Here is an 18,125-nt window from a genome sequence, read left to right as displayed (position 1 = left end):
TCTAGACTCATTTGATCGTCTGCTCCGGCTGTTACCATCAAACACGCCATCATAATGGATATACAACCAAGTGCACTGGTTGACCTCTCCTATCCGTCTCCCATCTCCCGCCATTCCTGAACTTGCAGGCGACTGGAGGTTTACGGCCAAACTTTTCATTACCCTCGTCCTGACCTGACCCCCCCCCCCAGCCCCTCCCCCGCCCAGATTGGTTCCCATCTAGAGACTGTAGGAGCAGACGGAATAACAAACAACGCATGCGCAGTTGAAAGTTTACATAACTTTCTGAGGTATTTGTTTCATGTAATTTGTCTTCAACGATGGCCCATTTCAGCTTATCATACGCGATGTTGGTATTTACACGATTGATGTTTGATGGCAAACCTTGCCTCGGTAATTTGACAAACATTTGACATTACATTACTTAATTACATGACATGACATTACTTAATTACATGACATGACATTACTGAATTACATGACATGACATTACTGAATTACATGACATTTTGCGTGTCCAGCACAATTCAAGACACATTTATATCTTTGCTAATTTCCATTGAATCTAAAGATCTTTGATTTCTATTAAGTCTGAAGATCTTTACTGGTTTTTATTTATGTCTACCGATCTTAGCTGAATTCTATACAGTCACCACATTTTTGCTGATTTCTATTGCACCTAAAAGCACAGCATTCAACTCAAAGGAAATGACAAAGTGAGCAACATGAACTGTGACATTTAGTGCCTTTCATAAAACAATTGTAGCCAGGCCGGAAGTTGAAAGATGACACGTGACATCCGGTCCACGACATGACACATAAAGCTGTCATGGTATATTGGGAGTGTCAGATTATTTTCGTATTTAAAAAAAAAACATTTAGACTGAGGGGGGGGTGGGTGAAGGGGGCTTCGATTATGACACTACTGGTGTAAGATTAATATGTCCAGTTTAAATGACATAATTCTGGGAACGTTCACCAAAAACTGCGCTGTAATTAATTTTCTGATCCAGCAATTGATCAGCTTATCGAGGCTACGGGCCCAACTTTCATTGAAATTTGAGCTTTAGAAAGCTGACAACTCCCTCCTGCTCCAATAATTATTTTCCCGCCATTAGGCTAAAGCTGCAGAAGATGGACGATAAGATCTTCTGGCAAATCGTCTGCTCCAGTTCAAGTCGAGACATGAACAAAAACTCGTCTCAAGTTGCACATCTCTTTGTTCACTTTTTTGTTAACTTTCGAGTTTTGAGTGACGTCTGCTTGCAATGTCTGGGCAAAAAAATTTTGATACGTACTTCCGGTTCATGTAAACTGTGAGAAAATTACACTTGTCAGACATGCGCACACGGTCAGTTCCGGCCTGGCTGGAGAGAGTTACGTCAGACATGCGCACACGATGAGGGCAGTAATGAAATAGGGACCTAGAGAGCAACATTAAGTAACATTAAAGAAATCGGGGCTAAAAGTTACAACATTAATCCTAGAGCTCGCAACATTAAGACTGGAACAGTAGCGACATATGGAGCTAAGTTGTTACAACATGAATTTTAGAGGCATCAAGAGGCAGCCAATGCTCTACAAGAAAGTGTACAATCTTAGAACTCTGCATGCCGTCAACAAAACATCCGTCATCAAGACAATAATCTTCAAGTACCTGTGGCAAAAATTAGCTGTCATTAATAAGCAAGGATTGATGTCTGTGTAATGTAATCATTAGGCAAGGATAGATCACCGTATTGCCATCATTAACCAAAGATTGATCTCTCTGTACCTGGGTCTCACCCTCACCCCAACTCACCTTTTTTAGCCGGAACATTACCGTAACTGTTGTAAGATGGACGTATTGATGGTAGACACGTTTTAGGAAGAAATTAGTATAAAAAATTCGAGACAAGCAGAACCAAGCATGCCATTCTCCCAATAGACAAGCAGAACCAAGCATGCCATTCTCCCAATAGACAAGCAGAACCAAGCATGCCATTCTCCCAGAGATTCCACGAGACAAAACCAGGTTATTTCATGCTCCATCGCCGGTCTGACCTGCCCTAACCAAAATATTGGACGCTTCCACTTCCTACAAGAAACGAATGCTGGCTTGTTGTTTAAAATATGGCTACCATAACGACACAAACCCCTACCTGAGGCAAGTACAAAGTCCAATTTCCCTCAGACACAAAAGCGAGTTGTTTTTTTTTTGGATTGCTTCATTTTTCATTTTCCGTCATGCCGAAAGGTATTTGTTTGATTGTATTACCTGGGTGTAATCAATCGGGGAGAGCTTGGTTTATTATCTCCCCAACACAGGGCAAATGTTTTCCTTGCAGGGATAAGGGGGACAACTCCGAGGATGCCGGCATTAATAATTAACTGAGTTACCTTTTGTGTTTGCACAATTCAATGGAAGCAAGTTGAAATATCATGGAAATAAAATATGGCTAACGGAAAAATTTGGCTTCGGGGAAATTCGGGAAGCTATAGAGAAAATAATTAGACAAAAAGTTAATTATATCAATAACAAAAGAAATAATTTTTGAAACGTACAATAGACTGCTATTATAATATTGTTGCTTTATATGTCACGTTTTAAGAAATTATTGTATAAATGGTTGCTATATTAATTTTAACAGAAAAATTGATTTCTAAACCTAGATATAAAACTGTTTTCTTTTCTTTTTGCTTTTAATGAGAGCATTTATTGATAAATAATATCCTATACAAACACACACACACACACAAACACACAAAAACACAAAACACACACACATACCAGACGGATTTGTCTCTACAGATACTTTATTGAGATCAAAGATCATTAGATACAGCTAAGACATTTTGTTTATTTTTATACCCACATAGAAAATCGTTACTAGATTTTTTTAGTTTAATAAAAAAAAACATTTGAATCAAAGAGTAAATAGGAAAATAGTTGTTTTTACCTTTATATAAGCCCACAATACACTGGTCCTATAATCTGTTTGTTCCTCTGTTCATGTGTGTTCCTCTATATGTTCCTCTATATGTTTCTCTTTATGTACCTCTATATGTATGTTCGTCTATATGTTCGTCTATATGTTCCTCTATTTGTTCCTCTATATGTTCCTCTATATGTTCCTTTAAATGCTCTTCTATTTGTTCATCTATATGTTCTTCTATATGTTCCTCTATATGTTCCTCTATATGTTCCTCTATATGTTCCTCTATATGTTCCTCTATATGTTCCTGTATATTTTCCTCTATATGTTCCTGTATATTTTCCTCTAAATGTTCGTCTATATGTTCCTCTATATGTTCCTCAATATGTTCCTCTGTGTGTTTCTGACCACCCACCCTGCTCACAGAAGACAAAAGCTATGACGTCACCGGCTCTTGTCTGGTACCCACAAGTACCAAGATAATCCTAAAAAACAACTTCCGATTGTTAAAACTAAATTGTGACAACAGCGTCTAGTGCTATAGAAACCCAACCCCTACCTCTCCAAAACTCTTCAGACGTCAAACTTCAAACTAGACGATACTCAGATGAAATCAGTTGAAGGAGAAATGATTTATTTACATTTGAATACCGAATCTTTGCCAGACTATTTAAAAAAAACAAACGATTTAAAATGGAAGCTTATCGAGATTTGAAACAGCACTTTTTGATTTCAAACGTTTCTGCAATATTTCGTTTATTTACTAAAACATTGAAAGTTTAAACATTTCAGTGGTGGATTGTTGTAGCATGATATGGTGTCTGAATTATTCGTGTTTCAGTCCACATTTTAGCTGATTAGCACCTAGGGCTTTCACAATGTAACAAATGAACAGATTTTGGTGTTGGGTTGTCTACCCTAACGAAGGACCATATTTTAAAATCGTATACTTTATTTCCTAACATATTAAGCCCATTTGGGTCATCACATAATATTTTGATAATCTAACGATACATTTGGCGTCTAATCCACAGATACACGGATATATTGAAGCAGCACCACCCACACACACCCACACATAAACTGGAAAAGTGTAGGCTTATAAAATAATTGCTGACTAGTGATCAACAGTGTGACGCCGACTCTAGCTACCAATAGAGTGACGCCGACTCTGGCTACCAACAGTGTGACGCCAACTTTGGGCACCAACACAATGTCTACCAAACATACCAGTCCTAAATGACATCACAAAGTTTTATTGATGAGAGTTTAACTCATGTCTTTTGTTTTCTAAGTTACTTTTTACACAATTCGCAATTTTTTTTTTCTAGCGCTGGTTGAGGTGAACAAATTCCGCTTTGATTAGAGAATGTTTTCATTGAATTTCTCTCGCGGCCCCGTCTGTTTGAGCCGCGGGTCTTGTGGCCCTGTCTGTTTGAGCCACGGGTCTTGTGGCCCCGCGTGGCCCCGTCTGTTTGAGCCACGGGTCTTGTGGCTCCGTCTGTTTGAGCCGCGGGTCTTGTGGCTCCGTCTGTTTGAGCCACGGGTCTTGTGGCCCCGTCTGTTTGAGCCACGGGTCTTGTGACCCCGCGTGGCTCCGTCTGTTTGAGCCGCGGGTCTTGTGGCCCCGCGTGGCCCCGTCTGTTTGAGCCGCGGGTCTTGTGGCCCCGCGTGGCCCCGTCTGTTTGAGCCACGGGTCTTGTGGCCCCGCGTGGCCCCGTCTGTTTGAGCCACGGGTCTTGTGGCTCCGCGTGGCCCCGTCTGTTTGAGCCACGGGTCTTGTGGCCCCGTCTGTTAGAGCCACGGGTCTTGTGGCTCCGTCTGTTTGAGCCACGGGTCTTGTGGCCCCGTCTGTTTGAGCCACGGGTCTTGTGGCCCCGTCTGTTTGAGCCACGGGTCTTGTGGCTCCGTCTGTTTGAGCCACGGGTCTTGTGGCTCCGCGTGGCTCCGTCTGTTTGAGCCGCGGGTCTTGTGGCTCCGTCTGTTTGAGCCACGGGTCTTGTGGCTCCGCGTGGCTCCGTCTGTTTGAGCCACGGGTCTTGTGGCCCCGTCTGTTTGAGCCACGGGTCTTGTGGCCCAGCGTGGAGCCGTTTTCTCAAGACACGCGAGTTAAGAAATAAATTACCTCCAAAAACAGGCGCTGTCGGAGACGACTTACCACACAGCTTTCCCCGCCCGTCCCTGCGTCTGTCTTACACCACGGTGGTTCCATTCTTTTTAAATAGTTCTACGGTTTTCTTTAGTCAGGGGAGGTTATACGCACTACCTAGGTAAGGGAACAAACTCCGTGATATAGTGCCCCTGTCATAATCACACAGGACTTTGTTGTCGCCCTTTCTGGTGTTAGCACGTAAACTATTCCCCGTCCCCCGGGATCAGCGGGTTTTTGGCAACACAGTCGTCACGTGGGGGGGGGGGGGGGCGAGTCTCTAAACTTGGCCTTTCATATTTCATTGTGGCCTAAACTTGGCCTTTCATATTTCAAGTGGCCCTCGGATGCTGGGTTGAAGTAAGTGGCCCCTACAGACATAGGTGAGAGGCAAGTAATAGGGCCATCTTAAGGCGAATCATCCCGGATTAAATTTGCCACCCCTACAGTGTTGTATGTTGCTGGGCGTGTAAAGCTGTCGTGATATGGGTGGGAGGTGGGAGGCGGTTGGTGGTTGGTGTGTGGAGAGTAGTGATGGTTGGGATGTGGAAGGTGGGGGATAGTGTGTGGGTGGATGTTGGGAGGTGGGCGAGGGGTTGGTGGACGAATGGCGTGAGGGTGGATTTGTGTTGATGGTCGGGTGGATAGCGGATGGTGGATGAGGTTAAATGCGCTACAAAGTCGTAAATTTGTTAAAGCTGCCGGGGTTTAAGCTCTTGTCAACAATGTAACTTAATGTAACAGTATCTTGGTCTCAGCTTATATCTGCTGGTGTAGGTTGGCAGTGGGGGGGGGGGCAGTTTGTGTAGGTTGGTAGTGGGGGGGCAGGTTGGACCAGATGGGTGTATCTGCTTATATCTGCTGGTATAGGTTGGTATTGGTGGGCAGGTTGGGCTAGGTTGTGTAGGTTGGTAGTGGGGGGTTGGGTAGGTTGGGCTAGGTTGTGTAAGTTGGTAGTGGGGGGTTGGGTAGGTTGGGCTAGGTTGTGTAGGTTTGTAGTGGGGAGGGTGGAGCAAGTTAGACCCGCGATAATTTAGGATCTTCGCCGTCCTATCTAAAACTCCCATGCTGTGTAGATGATTGCAACATTCTAGCCTGTGTTAGACGCGGCGTCAGACTTGTCGACGCAGCGTCACAAAGACGAAAAGAGACTGTTTACAAACCAATTGTCCCAACCGTCAAAGTGCGCCATCTTTCGCCTCAAATATCTCCTAATTTATGATCTCGCTTCTCTGCGGAAAATGTTTTGCATTTCCCAACTGAATGCCTGGTAAAATGCATTGTTTCTGGTAACTTTAGATGTTTTAAAATGAAGGATTGGATTTAATTTCAGCAGCGGTAGGTGTTTAAGTCACAGACCAAATGATCTGAAAATTTAACAACGGAACGTCAACATTCAGCGTGAATCAACGGGTTGTATCATTGGATCGGCGGGAGGTATGAAACGCAAGGATTGTGGGATATCAGATTCTCGCCAACTAGGCCTTCTGCTGGGCGGAGATATGTCACATAAGTCACACAAAACGTCACAGGAAAGTCACAGTTTTTCAAGGAAGCGATGTCACATGCTAATTAAATGGGTATTTAGTTTAGTATTTAGCTATAGTCGTATTATCTGGATAACTGCTGGTGATATTTGCCCAACAAATACAAGCGGGGAGACACCAAAAATATAATTATAATTTTAAAAATGTTGACTAAATGTCAGCTGGATTCTTGTTCGCAAGTTCTAGAAAACCAAATTAAACTAACAGTAAAATTTCCGGACACTTCTCATGTTTAATACTATGATTCAGACATGTTGATATTTAAGACTATTTTTTCGGGGGGGGGGGGGGGGGGGGAGCTTACAGTAGTGGCTACATGGCTACCTCTTACATTTACAGGTGTAGCGAGGACAGGTGTGCCAAAGTTTATTAGCTACAGCCCACCCCTTCCCCCCAGCCCGACCCCCAACTAGCCGTACCGAACCGGTCAAATAACCGGTCATTTATCTTCTGCAACAAGGCACGGAACAGGTTAAGACTGGGGATTAAACAACTACCGCTGCAGGAAGCGGGGGTGGGGGGGGGTGGTGTCATTGTCTGACGACCACCCCAGTACGGTAGCTGCTGAGAATTATCGAGTACACTGTGCTGTATGGGCACGTACAGTACAAGATAATGCACAACATGACATTTCTGGTTTATAAAAAAACAACTAGTTCATAAATTGAATAAATCCACATTTCTTGGATGTGAAACTCTATCCCCTCGTCACCGCAAGCAGCAGACAAGGCCCATCACTCCTCGTGTAATCCAATCGCTGCCCTAATCCTGCGCCCGTTGTGTTTCCCCCCACACCCCCCACACACACACACCACAGGCAGATATAACATTATCTATTTCATTGCGAATAACACGCTGGTATTTTTTTTTTCTCGCTCCTCAAAAATTTCCTGGACTTGACTGGTGACTGGTAATTACAGAAAATTGCCAAGTGTCATGTCTGATTGGGCATATACGACACGTTTTTTATTTGTAGCTCTGATCACGTGATGTTCTCAACAAATAGGAGGCGAGGTAGTTAGACAGGAGGGGGTGGGGGTGAATGGGCTGGTGAGAAGAGTGAGTCTATAGGCGGATTCAAGCCTTTAATTGGGGGCTGTCAAAAGTTGCGCGCGAAAATATTTTTCTTCACACCACATCCGGTGGGGAGGAGAGTTGTGTTGCAGACGATCTTTGTGGAGTGTCGTGTGTAGAGTCAAGTGGCCGCCGTGCTGTCCGCTATTTTTAGTTTTGCTGACCCCTTCACACCTCAGCAAAGATGGCCGCCGTCTTGTGGTGTTTGGTCGTCTGAGCCAAAGTCCCGAGTCCGAACCCCCGGGCAGAAGAGCTTCGTAGGCTAGGGACAGCAAACCAATCTAGGGGAGACAACTACAAAATCAAACAACTGCTGCCTTGTAGTTTGTTGTTGGTTGGACAAATGCTATGCAAGCAAACCCAGAAAGAAAAGTAGACTGAAGTCGGAGTCAACGGGCAATATGGTGCATAGTATGTCGACACGTAATGTGATTCACTGTGATGGAAAAACTTCCCTTCAATTTTTGCAACTAAGATCGAGGAATAAGTAAATTGATAGCAAAATGTTGCAGGTTGCGTTGTAAGATCTGTTCTTTTCATGCGCATGCGCATTTGACTTCCTAACTCGTCAGAGACTTGAGAACGTAAAAAAATTTCCTTAAGCTGAAGTTAAACCTTTAGCTGAAGTTAAACCTTTAGCTGAAGTTAAACCTTTATCTGAAGTTAAACCTTTAGTTAAACTCCTTTCAAGTTCTCAAACAATATTTTTATTATCCCCAGTCCAGCGAACGACTCCCCCCCCCCCCCACTGAATGTAAAGAAAACAACGTCACAATCCCTGACCACGCCCATTTAATTGCTCATTATGACAACTTGAGTGCACGACAAACCCACGGCGTCCCCGTCAACAGAACGTACGCTATCTCCGTGCCGGAGTTGTATCGGAACCTTCCCACCGCATTAACTCTGATGACTTCATACTTGCAGCAGAAAGCATTCACCTGGGGTAACCACGCGTATGTCGCCGCATACACGCCCCATCTCTATTCACATCCCAGACTTTGATTGGCCGTGTCAAAAAGCGCATTGCCTCCCCTGACTTCACGGCACTCCATTCTTTGCCAACTTTTGATAACAAACTCAAGTTCCGCTAAAACACTCAAGACAAACACAAATCTTACTAATTATGTACTTCAAAATAATTCTTTCAATATGCCTACAATAGTCCTATTTTTAAAGTTGTTCAAACGTTTTAGAGACCAAATCCCGAGTTTTTCCGTAAATAGGCCAATACGTTTGTCTGGTAACGACAGGTTGATCATTGTTTCACAATTTAAAGAAAATCACATGTTTTTAAACCAGTTTTTCTATTTCTTATTTAATTGACGAAAATCAATTAATGTAGAGTATTGCTTAAGTCTGCTAGTGGTCTAAATGTATGTGTGTGTATGTGTTAAATGTCAGTCTGTGTGTGCACTAAACGTATGTGTGTATGTGTGCTAAAGCCATGTGTGTGTGTGTATGTGTAGGCTAAATTAGAAGGCGACGAACTGTTTTAAACCAGATTGGAGAAAAAAATGTTGATGTATATTGCTTATTTTGCTGGCGTCTTAGAAAAACTAAATTGGTTAATTAGCTTAATTCGGTATTAAACGTAAATTTACACTTGAGCGTGGTTTTAAATCTCAATCTTGGTTTTACCAATTCAATTCTATCACCGTCAGTCTATCGCTTGCAGTCTAGTACAGGATGATCGTCTTTTCAAAACGATTTTTGAAAATATTTGACCTTTTCCAACAAGGAACCGAACCTACACCAGCAGAAATAAAAGTCCCAGTCAAGTTTGTCACCCGTTTTGTCACTTTATCCCAGTAGGCCTGTAGAGGAAGTATTGTAATCGTGCAAAATCGAGATTTTCACAAATCTGGACGTTTTACACCACCCTGAGTCGTAAAAACATAGTTTTGCAGTTTAGTCCGTATGTCTGTTTGTGTGTACGTGTGTGTGTGTGTGTGTCTGTGAACACGATAACTTGTTACCGTTACTGCTAGGTTAATGAAATTTCATATATAAGTATTATATTAAATGTTTAGTTCTGTATCAACTTTTCAGCGATTTCATATAACCGGAAGTGGAACTTATTCTACTTTCAATTTTTCAAAAGCCTATAGCTTGAGTACTATTTCAGATAGATAAATGAAATTTCACATGTAAGTAAAAGATCTAATTCTCTACCTTCTATTAAATTTTGAGCAGTTTCCGTTGACCGGAAGTAGTACTTTACGCTATTTTCTATTTCTCAAAAAATGCACATCTCTTATTGTTTGCAGTTCACTTGGTGCGCAATTTTTTTTCCTACGAGATTCTATTCTATTTTTTTTAAAAAGTTTTAAGTAATTAAAAATTGATTAAAAATCATGTCTATATCTCGAGTTCCCTCTCCTTGTAGTCTAATATCAGTATATTCGAGAAAGTTTAGGGGAGATCACTCCCGCCTTATGTTGGGATGTGATTAGCTCAACAGACAGGCACCAAATTGCTCCACACAAAGACAAATTCCTTGTCGAGTCGACTCCATTGATCACGTTTTTTACCCCCAGAACTTTAGATGAGGCAAATATTTCCTGTACAATAGATCTCATCTTATCTCACTCCCATCTCTTTAATCTTCTAACTCATCGCCGTCTCATCTATACCTCATCTATCTCATTACCAGCGCGGAGCCAAACCTAGAGCGCCGAGCTAACCATGTCACCAGCCAACCCTGCCTCAACCAGCCCAGCCAACCCTGCCTCAACAGCACCAGCCAACCCTGCCTCAACAGCACCAGCCAACCCTGCCAGACCAGCCAACCCTGCCTCAACCAACCCAGCCAACCCAGCCTCAACCAGCACCAGCCAACCCTGCCTCAACCAGCACCAGCCAACCCTACCTCAACCAGTCAAGCCAACCCTGCCTCAACCAGCCAACCCAGCCTCAACCAGCACCAGCCAACCCTACCTCAACAAGCACCAGCAAACCCTGCCTCAACCAGCACCAGCCAACCCTGCCTCAACCAGCACCAGCCAACCCTGCCCCAACCAGCCAACCCTGCCCCAACCAGCCAACCCTGCCCCAACCAGCCAACCCTGCCCCAACCAGCCAACCCTGCCCCAACCAGCCAACCCTGCCTCAACCAGCACCAGCCAACCCTGCCTCAACCAGCACCAGCCAACCCTGCCTCAACCAGCACCAGCCAACCCAGCCTCAACCACCACCAGCCAACCCAGCCTCAACCACCACCAGCCAAGCCAGCCTCAACCAGCACCAGCCAACCCTACCTCAACCAGCACCAGCCAACCCAGCCTCAACCACCACCAGCCAACCCTGCCTCAACCAGCACCAGCCAACCCTGCCTCAACCAGCACCAGCCAACCCTACCTCAACCAGCACCAGCCAACCCAGCCTCAACCAGCCAACCTTGCCTCAATCAGCACCAGCCAACCCAGCCTCAACCAGCACCAGCCAACCCTGCCTCAACCAGCACCAGCCAACCCTGCCTCAACCAGCACCAGCCAACCCAGCCTCAACCACCACCAGCCAACCCAGCCTCAACCACCACCAGCCAAGCCAGCCTCAACCAGCACCAGCCAACCCTACCTCAACCAGCACCAGCCAACCCAGCCTCAACCACCACCAGCCAACCCAGCCTCAACCACCACCAGCCAACCCTGCCTCAACCAGCACCAGCCAACCCTGCCTCAACCAGCACCAGCCAACCCTGCCTCAACCAGCACCAGCCAACCCAGCCTCAACCAGCCAACCCTGCCTTAACCAGCCCAGCCAACCTTGCCTCAACCAGCACCAGCCAACCCAGCCTCAACCAGCACCAGCCAACCCAACCTCAACCTCAACCAGCACCAGCCAACCCAACGTCAACCTCAACCAGCCCAGCCAACCCAACCTCAACCTCAACCAGCCCAGCCAACCCAGCCTCGACCAGCACCAGCCAACCCAACCTCAACCTCAACCAGCACCAGCCAACCCAACCTCAACCTCAACCAGCCCAGCCAACCCAGCCTCAACCAGCCCAGCCAACCCTGCCTCAACTAGCACCAGCCAACCCTGCCTCAACCAGCCAACCCTGCCTCAACCAGCACCAGCCAACCCTGCCTCAACCAGCCAACCCTGCCTCAACCAGCACCAGCCAACCCTGCCTCAACCAGCACCAGCCAACCTTGCCTCAATCAGCACCAGCCAACCCAGCCTCAACCAGCACCAGCCAACCCTGCCTCAACCAGCCAACCCTACCTCAACCAGCACCAGCCAACCCTGCCTCAACCAGCCAACCCTGCCTTAACCAGCACAGCCAACCTTGCCTCAACCAGCACCAGCCAACCCAGCCTTAACCAGCCCAGCCAACCTTGCCTCAACCAGCACCAGCCAACCCAGCCTCAACCAGCACCAGCCAACCCAACCTCAACCTCAACCAGCACCAGCCAACCCAACGTCAACCTCAACCAGCCCAGCCAACCCAACCTCAACCTCAACCAGCCCAGCCAACCCAGCCTCAACCAGCCCAGCCAACCCTGCCTCAACCAGCACCAGCCAACCCTGCCTCAACCAGCCAACCCTGCCTCAACCAGCACCAGCCAACCCTGCCTCAACCAGCCAACCCTGCCTCAACCAGAACCAGCCAACCCTGCCTCAACCAGCCAACCCAGCCTCAACCAGCCAACCCAGCCTCAACCAACCCAGCCAACCCTGCCTCAACCACCACCAGCCAAGCCAGCCAACCCAGCCTCAACCAACCCAGCCAACCCTGCCTCAACCACCACCAGCCAACCCAGCCTCAACCAGCACCAGCCAACCCAGCCTCAACCAGCACCAGCCAACCCAACCTCAACCTCAACCAGCACCAGCCAACCCAGCCTCAACCAGCACCAGCCAACCCAACCTCAACCTCAACCAGCACCAGCCAACCCTGCCTCAACCAGCACCAGCCAACCCTGCCAGCACCAGCCAACCCAGCCTCAACCACCACCAGACAACCCAGCCTCAACCAGCACCAGCCAACCCTACCTCAACCAGCACCAGCCAACCCAACCTCAACCTCAACCAGCACCAGCCAACCCTGCCTCAACCAGCACCAGCCAACCCTGCCAACACCAGCCAACCCAGCCTCAACCAGCACCAGCCAACCCAGCATCAACCAGCACCAGCCAACCCTGCCTCAACCAGCACCAGCCAACCCTACCTCAACCAGCACCAGCCAACCCTACCTCAACCAGCACCAGCCAACCCTACCTCAACCAGCACCAGCCAACCCAGCCTCAACCAGCACCAGCCAACCATGCCTCAACCAGCACCACCCAACCCAGCCTCAACCAGCACCAGCCAACCCTGCCAGCCCAGCCAACCCTGCCTCAACCAACACCAGCCAACCCTGCCTCAACCAACACCAGCCAACAATCAAATGGATGGTGATCAATAATACAACGTAATTTGGGGTCTTGTTGACGGAACATGAGGTGTTCTCAAACTGCATTCAAGTTAACCCCATTTAGACCCAGGTGATCTCAAACTGAAACCAATAAGAGTCCAATATAATCCCCACATTATTCTGTCCTCTGTTAAGAAACGACGCCAAACATGAAATATTTTCCGTGCAATAACAGCCATTTATTTTTTACCCAACAGCCAAGAGGACAGCACGCAACAGCTGAAGGTGAAATAACAGCGGACAAACACATTGAATGTGAGCATAGAGGAGATGTGTGAGCAGCTGTTCACGTGTCTGATGACGGGGTCAAAGTTCAACATGGCTAAATGTGGCCAGGTTTTTGTGAGACGATGAAAACTCTACAACCAAAATGACGGGTAATGACGTCAGTCGACATATTTTGTGTCCTTCATCACCCCTGGCGCCCACAGCCCGTACCACCCCTACCTTACCTCCCCCCGTACAAGTCCCACTTGACCCCCCCAACAGAGGGGCCATAAAAATGACACGGTAATTACACAGGTGAGGACACGCCCCTAAAGACTCACACAGAGGTGAGGACACGCCCCTAAAGACTCACACAGAGGTGAGGACACGCCCCTAAAGACTCACACACAGGTGAGGACACGCCCCTAAAGACTCACAAGTATGCAGATGATGAGCACTTTGTAGACACACAGATTAGATTAGAACACGCCTAAATGGACGCACATAACACATCCCTACATACTCACACATACAGGACACACCCCTACAGACAGACAGACACACACACACACAGAACACACCCCTACAGACACAGAACACACTCCTACAGACCTACAGACTCACACACGTGCAGTTGATAAGGTTTATAGCTCTACAACTGCTCGCTTGCCTCCCTCCAGCCAAAGCATATCATAAACTTCCTTGACGCAGCATACTTTACAGCATTTCAGTTTTATAGTAGCATACCTCACGTATTGTCCACAAGGAATCTTCTAGATCTGGCACGGGATAAAAATTCTGATTTCAAGGAACATAAACAGACAAACACATTGGCGCCTGCAGACATTTTAATAGTTGTCCGTAGAACTGGAGAACTTTCGTGAATCGTTGGCGTGGTGAACACATTTTCTTCGTAACCAAGGGAATGACTAAATGCAAGAAATGTTGACTTCAAGAAAGCATTTCTTAAAAGACGAGTGAGAAGTAATTTGAAATTGTAGGAATATATTTCTAGATCAAAGGCAATGAGTCGTATTGTCAAATAGGTTACATGAGAGAGTAACACAAGCTTTGTGGCATTTTTTGGTTTATTAAAGTGAGCTAATACTGGCACCTAATTTAGGGCCCACAACTGTTTACAACAGCTCAACGCTCCAGGAAGAGTTATCTCAGTGTGTGTTAGAGCTATAGCTCCAAACTTGGTAATATCTTTCAGCTGCATGTTAATCCAAACTTGAACTGAAGACTTAGCTCCAAGCTCCAAGACTAGCTCCGTGTATATGGCATCAAGTATTCTCAACTTGCTTGAACTAAAGACTAAGCTCCAAGCTTCAAGACTTAGCTCCATGCTTGAACTGAAGACTTAGCTCCAAGCCTGAACTAAAGACTAAGCTCCAAGCTTCAAGACTTAGCTCCGTGTATATGGCATCAAGTATTCTCAACTTGCTTGAACTAAAAGATAAAATGAACAAAATAATGAGCCTTTAAATAATTTTCTTTGATCGAGGATAATTAGAACACACTGGTCGTTGTTGGAGTCCAACAATTCAAGTCTGCTGCTGTTTGGTTAGTGGTACATGTCGCTGGGCATGCTTGATCTAGTCGGGAGAGCAGATCAGTCAAGCCTGCAGGGTTAATGATCCGTTACCCGGTGGGGGTGGGGGTGGGAGGGGGGTTAACGGCCTCACATTAAGATCGTTATCAAACGGAAGTTACCGAACACCCGGGATATTTTATTCCTGATGACCTAAAGACAATTAAAAAATAATGCGAGCCTGGTGATGATGGAGGATGGTGATGATGATGGGGGCTGGTGATGATGGAGGCTGGTGATGGTGGAGGCTGGTGATGGTGGAGGCTGGTGATGATGATGGAGGCTGGTGATGGTGGAGGCTGGTGATGATGGAGGATGGTGATGATGATGGAGGCTGGTGATTTTGGAGGCTGGTGATGGTGGAGGCTGGTGATGATAATGGAGGCTGGTGATGGTGGAGGCTGGTGATGATGGAGGCTGGTGATGATGGAGGCTGGTGATGATGGTGGAGGCTGGTGATGATGGAGGATGGTGATGATGATGGAGGCTGGTGATTTTGGAGGCTGGTGATGGTGGAGGCTGGTGATGATAATGGAGGCTGGTGATGGTGGAGGCTGGTGATGATAGAGGCTGGGACACGAGTCAGATCAAAACGTCCTAGGGGTCGGCAGGTACACAACCGTTTTTTTACCGGACGTGTAATTTATATGACGGGTTGAAAACAATATTTTAAGAGAGGTGTATTTTATATGACGTTTTAAAAACATACTATTTTAAAAGAGAGGTATTTTATCTGACGGTATGAAAACAGTCTCAAGAAAACTTTACGAGAGAAGAAAAAGAAAAAGGAAAGCTGCAACTCATACACCATCGCACGTGACTTTTCTGTGGTGGCTGGTCAACACAAAACAGCCAACTCCCCTCACCTGATATAAAGTACTTGATAAACTCGCTTATACGGGGGGGGGGGGGGGGGTTATGTCATGGGGGGGGGGGGGGGGGAGGGTGGGGGAGGTTAAGTAGCGTAATGTGCCTTTGCTCATGACTGGCTATCTGACCTTAGCTTATGAATGCCCGCATGACATTATTTTACGACTGGCTACCTTAGTTTATGACTGGCTACCTTAGCTTATGACTGGCTACCTTAGTTTATGACTGGCTACCTGACATTAGCTTATGACTGGCTACCTTAGTTTATGACTGGCTACCTTAGTTTATGACTGGCTACCTTAGTTTATGACTGGCTACCTGACCTTAGACTGGCTACCTTAGTTTATGACTGGCTACCTGACTAAAAATGTGATGTGTTCTAACAGAGATGAAAGTCTAACCTGCATTGAGCTGAGTGTAATCTAATACAATTTACTCACACACAACCAAGACAATGGGTGAAAACGTCCACTGTATTTAAAAAATCCAACATGTAAGTTATAAATCTCGTCCGTTATTTAACATCAAATCACACAACTCACGTGAAGCCCGGATGTTACATTAAAAATTGCAATTCGGTAATTCATTTAAAACAAACACGTCTCTAATATTTCATTCGTGAACAAAATTTCTCGACAAATTTTGACGTGTACATCATTAGTAAAGGCACATAAAAAATGTCCCCAGCTCTACAAGTTTCTCTTGGTTTGTATAATGAGACAAATGCCAGAAGTATAGAAACAGCTGGTTTAAATTAATGACACCGTTTCCTACGTAATCTTTCAGAGTTATCTTCTCATAATGTCCAAGTTATCTTCTCCTGAAAATTGAATTATCTAATCAAGTAGTGCGTGACGGAATCGTCAAGAATTCAATTTGACGCCAGTAAAGTGTACTCAGTGAAGTATGAGTACCATCAGTAGTGAGGTAAGTACCATCAGTACTGAGGTAAGTACCATCAGTACTGAGGTAAGTACCATCAGTAGTGATGTAAGTACCATCAGTAGTGAGGTAAGTACCATCAGTAGTGAGGTAAGTACCATCAGTAGTGATGTAAGTACCATCGGTAGTGAGGTAAGTACCATCGGTAGTGAGGTAAGTACCATCGGTAGTGAGGTAAGTACCATCGGTAGTGAGGTAAGTACCATCGGTAGTGAGGTAAGTACCATCGGTAGTGAGGTAAGTACCATCAGTAGTGATGTAAGTACCATCGGTAGTGAGGTAAGTACCATCGGTAGTGAGGTAAGTACCATCGGTAGTGAGGTAAGTACCATCAGTAGTGAGGTAAGTACCATCGGTAGTGAGGTAAGTACCATCGGTAGTGAGGTAAGTACCATCGGTAGTGAGGTAAGTACCATCGGTAGTGAGGTAAGTACCATCGGTAGTGAGGTAAGTACCATCGGTAGTGAGGTAAGTACCATCGGTAGTGAGGTAAGTACCATCAGTAGAGGTAAGTACCATCAGTAGAGGTAAGTACCATCAGTAGAGGTAAGTACCATCAGTACTGAGGTTAGTACCATCAGTAGAGGTAAGTACCATCAGTAGTGAGGTAAATACCATAAGTAGAGGTAAGTACCAGCAGTATTGAGTGCGTGTGAGTACCATCAGTTAGACTCAGTACCGGCCCCCTACCACCACTGTGGTATCATCACGTGACTATGAAAGCGAGCCCCGACCTTGAAACCCACCAGCAGACGATACCAAGATGACAGCCGCGTGGTGGAGATGCTTCTTCCGATTGCGCGCGCATCTCGACTCCCATCACGACCTGGATCAGACGGCGGATGCCTGAGATAGCGGCGAGATGGAATGTGCAGACGGTAGCCTGGATCACGTGACCGGAGAATGGAACCAAACGACGGCAGCAGTGAGCGGGGGGTGGGAGAGTTATTTCTGCCGGTGTACATCAACCTTGCTCACACTGGCGCCGTCTGCTGTGTCTTCTAATATCTCTAATTGCCATCAACATCCGATTGATTATCTTATTAACAAAAAAAACTAATTACCCACTGAAATATGTACCACAAACAGCCGAATCGTGTTTTGAAGGATGCGTTTGTACTCTATAACCACAAATAGCAAAATTATTACCCCTCACTAATTGTAATGAAATGGGTAGTGTTAGTATCCTCACACATTTAAGACAATTACAGGTACAATGGACGTTTCGACCCAAGGTCTTCATCAGCACACAACAGTGTGATTAAAGACTAGACAAAAATGAAAAAAATATAGTGACATAATTTTGGGCTGAGTGAAAACACGTCTTGGCTAAATCCCACGATATCCATATTAAAAGACATCAGATAAAAGACGTCTGACAACATATAGGGGTTGGAGCTGTAGT

General features: G+C 45.9%; 1 protein-coding gene across 1 annotated transcript; it reads left to right on the top strand.

The window, feature by feature from the left end:
- The first annotated feature begins 10,373 nt into the window (after positions 1-10,373).
- On the top strand, positions 10,374-13,091 carry LOC131957935 (mucin-2-like). The gene is made up of 2 exons (XM_059322800.1): positions 10,374-11,431; positions 11,762-13,091. The coding sequence occupies exons 1-2, from the start codon at positions 10,374-10,376 to the stop codon at positions 13,089-13,091; spliced, it is 2,388 nt and encodes a 795-aa protein (XP_059178783.1).
- Positions 13,092-18,125: the final 5,034 nt, after the last annotated feature.

This window comes from Physella acuta, unplaced genomic scaffold (assembly GCF_028476545.2).
Source record: "Physella acuta isolate Inbredline_101_S28 unplaced genomic scaffold, ASM2847654v3 ptg000082l, whole genome shotgun sequence".
NCBI classification, from domain to species: Eukaryota; Metazoa; Mollusca; class Gastropoda; family Physidae; genus Physella; species Physella acuta.
The sequence above is the reverse complement of the archived record's forward strand: the minus strand, read 5'-3'. Positions and strand labels throughout refer to the sequence as shown.